The following is a 13,296-nucleotide window of genomic DNA, read 5'->3' as shown; positions in this document are numbered from 1 at the left end:
ATGGCTGCACCAGGCTCCAATCTGATTTGGCAGAGTTTCTACAGCTGGATGCCCTTCCTAACGCCAGCCACTCTGAGAGTGTAGTGGGTGCTTTTATGTGCCACCAGCACGAAGGCCAGTCTGGCGGTACTGGCAACAGTCACGCTCAAAATGGTGTTTTTTATGTGCCACCTGCACAGGAGCCAGTCCAGCGGTACTGGCAGCAACCTCGCTCGAATGTTTTTTTCATGTGCCACAGGCACAAGTGCCAGTAAGGCGTCGCTGGTAATGATCACGCTTAAATGGTACTATTTACGTTCCACTAGCACAGAAGCCAGACAGCTGCTCTGGCAATGATCACACTTGGATGGTGCTCTTAGCGCTCCACTGGTACAGGTGCCATCACGATTTCGGTTTCACTTGCCCCAACAGGTCTTCACAAGCTGAGTTTAGTGTCTAATGAAGGATAGACTGGCATGGGTGCCAGTCGTCGAATTTGGTTCAATTTCGATTTCAATAGTTATTAAAATATGTGGTAGTTACTAAAATGGTAGCAATACAAATGGTATTAATATGGTCAGATGGTAGGTATAGGTGTTAATATTATGATCATAAAGTCATGGTTTCAATTTCTGGACCAGGCAGTACACTGTGTCCTTGGGCAAGGCACTTCACATGCTTTCAGTCTACTCAATTGTAAATGAGTACCAGTGAAGCGTGGATGCAGCACCACCCCTTCCTCCCTCCAGCTGTAATCTCTTGGATGTTCTGCTGAGAAGATGTCTATGTTTACTGATGAATACTTAGGCAAACTCCCTTCAGTCATAAATGACCACGAGATTGCATCTAGAAAGTTCCCCTTCAAAGCACAAGCCTAAGCAAGGTTGTTTGTGGAAAACCAGCAGCCACCCATGCATATTAGTCTCCCCTCTCCACACCACTAACGTTGTCCAAGGGAAAGGCAAAGGGCACCAGTGATGCTGCAACTCGTTTCTACAGCTGAGTGAACTGGAGCAACCTGTGAAATAAAGTGTCTTGCTCAAGAACACAACACACAACACAGTAAAAGAATTGAACTCACAACGTCATGAGTGTAAGCACAATGCTCTAACCACTAAGCCATGCACCTTCACAAATACATAGGCACTTAACACAATTAACAAATACATGGCAGATGCTACCAAATTATTCTCACTTGCAAATGAAAGCTGAGGGGTGGGGCGTAGGTGTAGAGTAGTAAATTGTTATTGATGAAGCATTTATGTCTTAAGTTGATAGACTTTCTCTAAAGAATGTTCATAACTGGCTGATGTGCATTTGAAATTTAATATGTTTTAGAAACTTATAAAAGTATGTTGATTATTTTAGACTTAAGTATTTCAAGTGTTCTTGGAAATAGTAATGCTTCTTTGATGTTCAAATTCAGTTGAAGATCTAAGATAAATAAGTTTGTCCATAAATTTATTTTATTTTATATTTGTCTTTTTTTTTCAATCATATTAACATAGGCTGGATGAACATTAATGTGGTATTATTTTACAACCAGATGCTTTTCCTGTCACTAAGCCTTACCTATTTGTTAAGTAAGAGATTTTTAAAATTCCTTTTGTCTTTGAAAGCATAAAGCTGCAGGATGATTTATTAGGGTGTATTAATGTTGCAGTTTTTGTGGAAATGGTCCACACACGTACACAAGATTTTTGTTATTGAAACTGAGCTGAGAATGTCTCACAACTTGAGTTTCACACAACTCAAAAAATCTTCAGGTGAAACTGTTACAACTCAGCATTGGTGGTGTATATATGCATATGCACACACACACACACACACACACACACACACACACATATATATATTTATATATATATATATATAAAGAGAGACGATTGCACTGGTATGGACATGTGGCAAGAATGGATGAGGATAGCTGTGTGAAAAAGTGCCACACCCTAGCATTTGAGGGAACCTGTAGAAGAGGTAGACCCAGGAAGACCTGGGATAAGGTGGTGAAGCACGACCTTTGAACTTTAGGCCTCACCGAGGCAATGACCAGTGGCCGGGACCTTTGGAAATATGCAGTATGTGAGAAGACCCAGCAAGGCAAGTGAGAACATAATCTGTGACCTCTGTCAGAAGTGTAGCCAGCGCACTTATTCATATCTTTACTTCATTGGACACTAAAAACCCTGCTTGCAAAGACCTGTTGAGGCAAGTAAATTTGGAATTTGGAATTTGAAATCGAAATCGAACTGAATCCGACAATTGGATTCAGTTCAATTTCGTAATCGTTACCAGCATCGCCTTCTAGCACTTGTGCTGGTGGCACATTAGAAAATCATTCAAGCGAGGTCATTGCCAGTGTCGCTGACTGGCTCCTGTGCAGGTGGCATGTAAAAAACACTGAGGCTATAGTAGAAGATACTCGCCCAAGGTGCCACGCAGTGGGACTGAACCTGGAACCATGTGGTTAGTAAGCGAGCTACTTACCACACAGCCACTTACTTTTGCAAAAAGATTTTAAAATGGTAAAAGGTTGAATTGAGAAAAGAATAATTACCCAATTGGCTTTGGCATGTCACAGTAAGTATCAATAAGTTTTCCTTGTGATGCTGTTAGTTCATAGAATTCCCTCTCAAGGTCTTTGGTTTCTATGTCTAGTGTATGAAATAAAAGGTTATTCAATATGATGTCATCTAATGCCCAAACATCTTGACGACTTCCTGAGTGATTTGGCTGGTACCAGCGGAAACGGCATCCATCCTCCTTGGCAGCTTTGGGTAGCTCAACAGAAACCATCCTAGAAAAAAATAAAATACGTTAGAAATATATCAAAATCTCTGAGGTAAAAGAACATGTTAATATCTTGCTTGGTGGAAATGAAACACTGGAGTTGATGTGATCAACTAGTCCCCTCCCAACAGATTTCAGGCCTTGTCCCTATAGTAGAAAGGATTATTATTATTATTATTATTATAAAAGCAGTGAGCTTGCAGAATTCTTAGCACATTGCTTAGTGGTATTTCTTTTGTTTCTTTGCATTCTGAGCTCAAATCCCACCAAGGTTGACTTTGCCTTTTATCCATTCTATGAAAGTAAGTACTGGGGTCAATGTAATTTATTTGTCACCTCAAAGTTGCTGGCCTTTTACCAAAATTAGAATATTACCATTTGCAGAATCATTAGCAAGCCAAGTAAAATGCATAGAGGCATTTCGTCTGTCTTTATGTTCTCAGTTCAAATTCTGTTGAGGTAGACTTTGCCTTACATCCTTTCGGGGTTGATAAATTAAGTACCAGTGAAACACTGGGGTTGATGTAATTGACTCATCTCCTCCCCCAAAATTGCTGCCCTTCTGACAAAACTTGAAACCATTATTATTATTACAGCAGAGTGTAATTTGAAGGAGATTTGGCTGCTATTTCTAACAAGGCCATTGTTTTTTAGTCTAAATGGAAATAAATAATTATAGAAATGTTATACAACCTAATCTACTGGCGCAGCTCTCTGGCTTACCAGTTTTCAGTCAAACCGTCCAATCCATGTCAGCACGGAAAGTGGACATTAAATGATGATGACGATGATAATAGATTTCAACCAAACAACAAAATGAATAATTATAAGAGTCAAAGACATTCTAAAATATAAAAATATATATTATGCAAATTGAAAACAAATTATATTTACTGTGGTGTTTTATACATTTCGTCTGCAAACATTGTAAGTAAATCCCAAGTTATGCCGCCATTGCAAGAATATTCCAGAAAAACTGACTCCGACATTCTATCAGGAGGGCGGCATTCAGATATATAAGAGTTGCTGCCAACACGTATGTGGAACTGTAAAAATCTGAAACCGATAAGTGATATATTTTGATGTAAAGTGCATAATGTTCAACAAATAAATATATGAGTTAAATAACAGGAAAATTTTAGTTTGGAATTGTTTTATATATTAGTACAAGCATAGCTGTGTGGTTAAGATGTTTACTTCACAACCACATGGTTCCAGGTTTGATCCTGTTGAACAACATCTTGGACAAGTGTCTTCTACTGTAGCCTTGGACTCAAACAACAATGGTCAGTCTGAAGCTATAGAAGTGTATGTGCACTCACACACGCACAAATATATTCATATCTATCTATCTATCTATCTAAGATATATGTGTGTGTGTGTGTGTGTGTATGAGTGTGTGTGTGTGTATGAGTGTGTGTGTGTGTATATCATCATGTCTGCTCCTCCAAGCTGACACGAGCTGGTTGGATTTTCTGGGGCAGTTTTTACGGCAAGATTCCCTTCTCATTGCCAACTTATTTTTTTTGTTTATTTTACAGGATACTTAAACACACAGGGGGACATGGTGTGTCTATTCTAAAACCCAAGATAGATATAGTATGCTGCTTACTATAACATCTCTCTCTCTCTCCCTCAAATGCATACGTGTGTGTGTGTGTATTTAACAAGTACCTTAGCATGGCTGCAGTCAAATGACAGAAACCAGTAAAAGAATAAGAACTGGATATACACATTTAAGTTCCCATTTGCAATATACTAATACTCATGTTAATTTATTTTATAGGAGATTGATAATATAATGTTAGATAACATTGATAAGTCTACTGCATGATTGTCAAACGTCTTTGACCATCTTGAATCATAAGCTAGATCACATGGGCTAGATAGGGATAATTATTCTTAAAAACCCTATTCATAATGTAAGCCAAAGTAACTGGATAAAGGGGTCAATATACATTATAGCAAATCTATTAATAAAGAAATGAAAAAATATGAAGTGTTAGCAAAGTTTCTCTGTTGTAATGTGTGGGGAAAATCTCATCTTTTTTGTAAATACTCAGTAAGAGTCCTTAGAATGAAAATGCTGGAATGAAAATGCTGGAATGAAAATGCTGGAATGAAATATTGAACCATTTCAGCAGATAAAAGTATCTTTCAATATTGTTAATATTTGTGAAGTTGTTTTGGAGAAATACATGTGTAAATTTGGAAAAAATGAAAAACAGATAAAGCTCTGCTTGGTTTGGTATGTATTGATAGAGTGAAGAGAAAATAAGTCACATTTTGTTTTTAGTATAAAGCCATGAGTTTCTTTTTTCATTAGTTAAAAATATAAAAAAAATTCTCAAGGGCACACCAGTTTGACTAATTGGATCTGGTGTTTAATTCTGATTACTCAAGCTCTGACTCTAAATGCATGCTTGCAATAGATTTTTAACAGAATACTGTAATATTACAAAAATTAATGAAATTGAAGTATGGCTGAACTAAACAGTGTTGCAGGTTTTGTGTTCAATGTCCATAGTAGTGTAACTAATCATGTGAAGATGATGTGAGTTAACAACAACATGCCATTTTTTCTTTTTACTTGTTTCAGTCATTTGACTTTGGCCATGCTGGAGCACCACCTTTAGTCGAGTAAATCGACACACATACATACATATATATATATATATATATATATATATATATATATATATATACATATATACATATATACAATGGGCTTCTTTCAGTTTCCGTCTACCAAATCCACTCACAAGGTTTTGGTTGGCCCGAGGCTATAGTAGAAGACACTTGCCCAAGGTGTCATGCAGTGGGACTGAACCTGGAACCATGTGGTTGATAAGCAAGCTACTTACCACACAGCCACTCCTACGCCTATTTCCACAATTTTCTTTTTAATTTTTTTTCTTTTACTTTTTCCATCTTTCTCTCATCCTTTTTCTCGTTCAATGGACAACTGTCTGAAACATTTAACTTACTTGCCAGTTCTTCCTTACAATGGAATACTAAAAACTATATATTGTATACATTTAAAATTCTTTTTCATTGTATTTTGTTTCAAGGACATTATCATCTTCAATCTTTGGACTCATAGGGCCAATTATCTGTTTCACATGGCGTATAAGTAACCGAGGTCACATTTCCTTTGAACAGGATGCCTGTCCATCACAGACTTACTCATTTACAGTGGAGGCGCCATGGCCCAGTGGTTAGGGCAGTGGACTCGCGGTCGTAGGATTGCGGTTTCAATTCCCAGACCGGGCGTTGTGAGTATTTATTGAGCGAAAGCGCCTAAAGTTCCACGAGGCTCTGGCAGGGGATGGTGGAGAACCCACTTGCACGTTAATTTCACGAGCAGGCTGTTCCGTTGATTGGATCAACTGGAACCCTCGTCGTCATAACCGACGGAGTGCCAACTACTCATTTACAGCTGAGTGGACTGGAACAACATGAAATAAAGTGTCTTGCTCAAGAACACAACACACTACCTGGTCTGGGAATTGAAACAGTGATTTTGCAATCATGAGTGCAACACCCTAACCATTAGACTGCATACCTTCAGATATTGTTTTACCGAGGATAGATAATTCATTTATTAATAATTCTTACTTTAGTATATTAAAAACTTTGACTTTATTATATCAAGGAAGGGAGAATTATTTTTCAGGGATTAATTCTTGATAATCCAAGTTTTTTTGCTTGTTTTGATTATTCGATTTGGAGTAAGATAGTGTCTTACTGAAATATATCTACTTAATCATAATCATTATTTATAATGATTGCTATTATAAGATAATCTATAATCTGTATAAAAGAATTTAAAAATTGTCACAAAAAACAGAATCAGATAATTTCTTGTTTCTTCTATTGGATAAATGTATATATACACACATACACACTTGGGTGTGTACTTAAGTTTGCTTCCCAGCCATCTGGTTTGGGTTCAGTCTCATAGCATGTCACCTTGGGCAAGTGTCATACTATAGCCCTGGGCTGACCAAGCCTGGTGAGTGCACTTGAAGATGGAAACTGAAAGAAGCCCATCATGTGTGTATGTTAATAAATCAGCACCGTTTGAAATTACAACTGCCTAATTAGATGTATTCAAATTTGAAGCTCCCTAAATCATTTTAATTATTTTACTGCAAGAATCAGTTATAGTTATTAAGTACAAATATAAAATAAATAGAAATGAAACAAAGAAAAGCTTGATTGAAACCTAATTGTAGTCGTGTTCATGTCAATTGTCACTAGTTCTCGACGACCATCTTTGTTGAAAACAAGTGCCTTTCCAGTTGAGAGTACTCCACATTTATAATTCAGCTCTGCTCCTTTAGCTTCCAGCTGTGAAGAACTTTGTAGAACAGTTGGTGAAACAAACATCTCTAGTAACAATGATGGGTTAGGTACTACAGGGAGGGCACAAGATTCTCCAGAAAAACCAAAATCACATCTGTGGAAAAAGAAACAAAAACAATGTTTGATTCTGTAATTTTCTTTCTACTTTAAAAACAAAGCCAGAACTTTTCAGAAAGGGGTCTTGTCAATTACATTGACTCCAGTGTTCAAGTGGTACTTATTTTATCGAATTATGAAAGGATGGAAGGCAAAGTCAGCTTTGATGGAATTTGAACTTGGAGCATAAAGCTGGAAAAAAGTCACTAAGCATTTTGTCCAGTCTGCTAACGTTTCTTATTTCTTTACTGCCCACAAGGGGCTACACATAGAGGGGACAAACAAGGACAGACAAACGGATTAAGTTGATTATATCGACCCCAGTGCGATTATTAATCCTTTAGTTATGCTAATTAATATCTGAATGTTACTCTAATTGAAAAAAATATTGTGAAAAGTAAAATTTTAAAACTGAATTTTTATACTTAAAAACTGGCTTTGATAATTACAGTCACTTAATGATGACATCTTAGCATACTTTTGGTAAATTGCTTATTGAAGTCTCCTACAATTAACAGGATTAAAATCTTACATTCTTTGATAGCAGTAGTATAACTATTGTGTGAAAATAATACTGAAGCTATTAAGACAAGCTCATAATGACTACAATAATGTTATTCCATTATTCTTTCAGTAGCATTGTTCCTAATGTATTATTTAGTGTGTTAAGAAACTTTCTGCTTTGATTGAATAAGCTTTGTGTTATAGAAATAGCTTATTGAACATGAATGAACGACAGGAAGTTGTCAATTTTGATAAAGACGATGATGGTGGTGGGGATAATATTGATGAGGGTGAGGAAAAGGCGGGGGGTGGTGCAAAAAAAATTAAAAGGACTGAAATGTCATTGTCTTTTGGTAGTCAGGCTAACCACTTGTATTGCAGTCAAAGATATTCAACTAAAAACACTTCTTTTTAAAGTTATCAAATGCAGAGCCATATCCTATCATCAACCCCATTGCTAGCAACAACACCAACACCACCCTTGTCATCATCTCATTGTTTGACCACCACCACCAACACCACCACCACCACCATTGTTATTGTAACCACCGTCGTTACATGACAGGCCATAAACAATACAATGTGCAGAGTTTGCTTCTTTATTAAAATGGCTTTCTTTAGTGATGAGTTGATTCCTTTGAACTCGCTTCTTGTGTAACGCTGAGGCTTCAGGGCCAATTAAGAAATAACAACAACAGCAACAATAAAGCCAGTAATGACATTTTTTATCATGGCAAATAGCCACAAATTCATATGAAGAAGAACAGCAGACGTTTTTATGATTAGTATATAATTGGAACATAAAGGTAGCAAGCTGTCAGAATCAGCACACTGAACAGAATGATTTGTGGTATTCCGTCTGCCTTATGTTCTGAGTTCAAATTCCACCAAGGTTGACATTGCTTTTCATTCTTTCAGGGTTGATAAAATAAGTACCAATTGAATACTGGTGTTGATGTAATCAATTTACCCCCATCCAGAAATTGCTGGCCTTGTCACAAAATATGAAATTATTATTATTATTATTATTTTATGTTTGACTTTTGTTTTGCATTTGTACAAGTTGGATCCAAGTCTCACCCAGAGACCTCAAGAGACAACAAGTTAGAAGTTCTATTATTATTATTATTATTATTATTATTATTATTATTATTATTCTGTGCTTTTCCTGTGCATCTTAGTGTATCTTGGGTACATGTATTGTTGTGTTTCGATGTTTTATTATAGTGAATTGGCTGAATTGTTAGAGCATCAGAAAAAATGCTTTGCAATATTTCTTCTTCTTACTAAGGCTGTGAACTGGCAGAAACGTTAGCACGCCGGATGAAATACTTAGCAGTATTTCATCTGTCTTTATGTTTTGAGTTCAAATTCTGCCGAGGTCAACTTTGCCATTCATCCTTTCAGGGTTGATAAATTAAGTACCAGTTGCATACTGGGGTTGATCTAACCAACTGGCCCCTCCCCCAAAATTTCGGGTCTTGTGCCTAGAGTAGAAAAGAATATTTCTTCTTCCTAAGGCAGTGAGCTGGGCGAAATACTTAGCGATATTTCATCTGCCGCTACGTTCTGAGTTCAAATTCTGCCGAAGTCGACTTTGCCTTTCATCCATTCAGGGTCGATTAAATAAGTACCAGTTATGCACTGGGGCCGATTTAATTGACTTAATCCATTTGTCTGTCCTTGTTTGTCCCCTCCATGTGTAGCCCCTTGTGGGTAGTAAAGAAATAAGAAACGTTAGCACACCGGGCGAAATACTTTGCAGTATTTCGTTTGTCTTTATGTTCTGAGTTCAAATTCTACCAAGGCTGACTTTGCCTTTCATCCTTTTAGGGTTGATAAATTAAGTATCAGTTGCTTACTGGTGTTGATCTAATCGACTGCAACCCCCCATCCACTTCCCCAAAATTTCGGGCCTTGTGCCTAGAGTAGAAAAGAATATTTCTTCTTACCCTTTGAGTTCAATTCCCATTAAAGTCAACTTTGCTGCTCGTCCTTCCAGCACCAACAAAATAAAGCACCAGTCGAGTACTGAGGTAAAAAAATGCTGACCCCTTGTGCCTTAATTAGAATATTATCATAATTGTTATTGCATACTGTCATTGTGCAACCTAGTGCATTTCCATGTGCCTTGGGTACATGTAGTGTTATGTTGTGTTTTTTCTTTGTTCCGTTACCATATCAAAAATACTCTATTTGTTAGTTAGCATTGCTTGACAGTGTGTGCAGCACCCAGGTACCATGAGTACAGTATGAAGCATCTAAGTACCATGAGCAGTGCTAGTTGCTAGTGGTGCATTTGTGTAAGTACTGCGATTTTGGTTATTTCCCAGTATGTGTTTTTTTTTTGCATTTTTAATCCCAACATACTGATGATTGAAATTTTATTACATGTATAACACATATGTATATGACATATATTTCTTTATTGCCCACAAGGGGCTAAACATAGAGGGGACAAACAAAGACAGACAAAGGGATTAAGTCGACTACATTGACCCAAGTGTGTAACTGGTACTTTATTTATCGAACCCGAAAGGATGAAAGGCAAAGTCGACCTTGGCGGAATTTGAACTCAGAACGTAACGGCAGACGAAATACTGCTAAGCATTTCGCCCGGCGTGCTAATGTTTCTGCCAGCTCACCGTCTAATGTATATGATATATATATGAATGTAAAATCACATTAAAATACAGATCCAAAGCTAAAGAAAACACAAGCATAAGTGAAGAAAGAAAAGGAGGAAGAAAGAAAGAAAAAGAGAAAAGAAGCCATCAATTCAAATCCAAGTGCCTCAATTGGTTGTACACAAGTTTCAATGAAGCCTACTGAAGCATGTCAACAAGCTTGAGGCATTACCATAGGCAATGGCAAGGCTAAGGGGTTGGGACAACCAAACACCTTCACAGGGATCATCTGACACTTTGGTAGGGTAAGCTGCCAATAATGACATGAACTTCATTAGATGAAGGCATAGGAGTCGTTGTGTGGTAAGTAGCTTGATTATGAACCACATGGTTCTGGGTTCAGTCCCACTGCATGGCACCTTGAACAAGTGTCTTCTTCTATAGCCTTGGGCCGACCAAAGCCTTGTGGGTGCATTTGGTAGACGGAAACTGAAAGAACCCATCGTATATATATATATATATATATACATATATGTGCGTGTGTGTGTGTGTGTGTGTGTGTGTGTGTGTGTGTATGTTTGTGTTTGTCCCCCCAGCATCGCTTGACAACTGATTATGGTGTGTTTACATCCCCGTAACTTAGCGGTTCGGCAAAAGAGACCAATAGAATAAGTACTAGGCTTACAAAGAATAAGTCCTGGGGTCGATTTGCTCGACTAAAGGCAGTGCTCTAGCATGGCCACAGTCAAATGACTGAAATAAGTAAAAGAGTAAAAGAGTAAAGATGACAATATATGTCAAAGAAATTGTGAAAATATTCAACCCGTCATAATGTGAGGTAAGCACAATAGACTTCAGTAGAGTAATGTATTTAGCTTGATGTATAATTCCTTGTCATTCTACATATTTATACACACTCAGAAAGGAAACAAGGCAAAAACCACTTTTGATTTACCAGAAAGAGGTGAAGAAAATTAAATTTTACTTACTCACAAGAATCTCCACGGCATAGACCATGGTTGTTACATCCTTCTGGACAGGTACCGATGTAGACTTTTAGAAAACAGACAATGAAAAGTGTTTAATGAATTTTATATTTATATGATATGTCTAGAAATGTATTTGCTAAAGATTTAAGAGAGAGAGAAAAGTGCAAAATACATGTATTTAAACAAGTTGCTCCATTTCAGAAAAAACTTAGGGGGTCAGTTTTGACAGACTTTGAATGTTGTGTGGTGTCACTCAGAGAACAGAACGTAAATTAAATATCAGTAACAAAGAGTAAATCAACTACGAGCTCAGAAGTTAAGAAAAAACATCTTTCTGGCTGAGAGAGGACTTCAAAAGAAGTAACTTATTTGATGGCATATAAGATTTTTTTCTGAAAAAAATAGTTTAATAAAAATTCGCCCTGGGTCTTATATGCAAAGTTGGGCTTCACATAAGTTTTAATTCACTAGGAGGACAAACACAGACACACATTTTATATATATAAATATATATACATATAGTCAATAACAGGAAGTTAGATCCACATTAGGGATTATATAATCCAAAAGATTCCACTGGTTAATCACTACCATATAATGTGAAAGTCCCTGCTATATGTGGTTGGCATTAGGAAGAGCATCCAGCTGTAGAAACTCTGCCAAATCAGATTGGAGCTTGGTGCAGCCTCTTGGCTAATCAGTTCTCAGTCAAACTGTCCTACCCATGCCAGCATGGGAAGCGGACGTTAAATGATGATGATGTATGTAGATTATATATATATATATATATATATATATATATATATATATATATATATATATATATATACATATATCTACACACACGCACACACATCAACCACATTCAGATGGTGCTTTTTATGTGCCACCAGCGCTGGTAACACCCACAACTATAATTTCCATTTGATTGTGACTTGATTTGATTTTGATTTACTTGACTCAATAGGTCTCCTCAAGGATGGAATGTTGCCCGACGATTCAAAGGTACTTTTTATCTATATCATCATCATCATTGTTGTTGTCGTTTAATGTCCACTTTCCATGCTGGCATGAGTTGGACAGTTTGACTGAGGACTGGTGAGCCAGAAGGCTGCACCAGGCTCAATCTGATCTGGCAAAGTTTCTACAGCTGGATGCTGTATATATATATATATATATATATATATATATATATATATATATATATTTATATATATATATATTAATTAATAATTAAGGGTACTAACAAGCATTACAGGCATGCTAAATAAAACAGTCAAAATGACCAAACCGTTATGGATCTTTTATACATGCTAAGCCACTGATATTATTTTAAACAATAATATCCTTATATATATATATATACATATAAATATGCATATATATGCATATATATATAATATAATATAAATTAGAAATTTGTTTGTATAGAAATAATAAAATTGAATTGAATTTATCATTTAATGATTAAATTATTAAATTATTAAATTTTGTTATTTTGTTTCCATTTCTAATTTATATCAATATTTTGATAAACTGATTGTTTATTTCTTACCTATCCGTTATGAGCAGTAGTTCATAACAAGGTTATTTATACAGGTAAATAAACAGTAAGTTCTTTGGATATTTAGTATCCCTTAGGTGGTTATTTAACACCTAACTTAATTATATACTCTTTTATTCTTTTACTTGTTTCAGACATTTTGACTGTGGCCATGCTCGAGCAGCGCCTTTTAGATGAGCAAATCGACCTCAGGACTTATTCTTTGGAAGCCTAGTACTTATTCTATTGGTCTCTCTTGCTGAACTGCTAAGTTATGGGGACGTAAACACACCATCATCGGTTGTCAAGCGATGTTTGGGGGGGGGGACAAACACAGACACACAAACATATACACACACATGCATATATATATATATATACATATATACATATATATATA

General features: G+C 36.4%; 1 protein-coding gene across 1 annotated transcript in view; it reads right to left on the bottom strand.

Annotated features, from left to right (window-relative positions):
- The window catches only part of LOC106875197 (reelin), a 200,233-nt gene that overhangs the window by 124,385 nt on the left and 62,552 nt on the right, over positions 1–13,296 (bottom strand). Inside the window, exons 16-19 of the mRNA XM_014923240.2 lie at positions 11,354–11,417; positions 6,998–7,231; positions 3,664–3,825; positions 2,537–2,776 (exon numbers count right to left, since the gene is read on the bottom strand). Coding sequence (XP_014778726.1) covers positions 2,537–2,776; positions 3,664–3,825; positions 6,998–7,231; positions 11,354–11,417 — 700 coding nt within the window. The remainder of the gene's footprint in view (positions 1–2,536; positions 2,777–3,663; positions 3,826–6,997; positions 7,232–11,353; positions 11,418–13,296) is intronic.

Source organism: Octopus bimaculoides, chromosome 4 (genome assembly GCF_001194135.2).
Source record: "Octopus bimaculoides isolate UCB-OBI-ISO-001 chromosome 4, ASM119413v2, whole genome shotgun sequence".
NCBI classification, from domain to species: Eukaryota; Metazoa; Mollusca; class Cephalopoda; order Octopoda; family Octopodidae; genus Octopus; species Octopus bimaculoides.
This window is presented reverse-complemented; position numbering and strand designations above follow the sequence as displayed.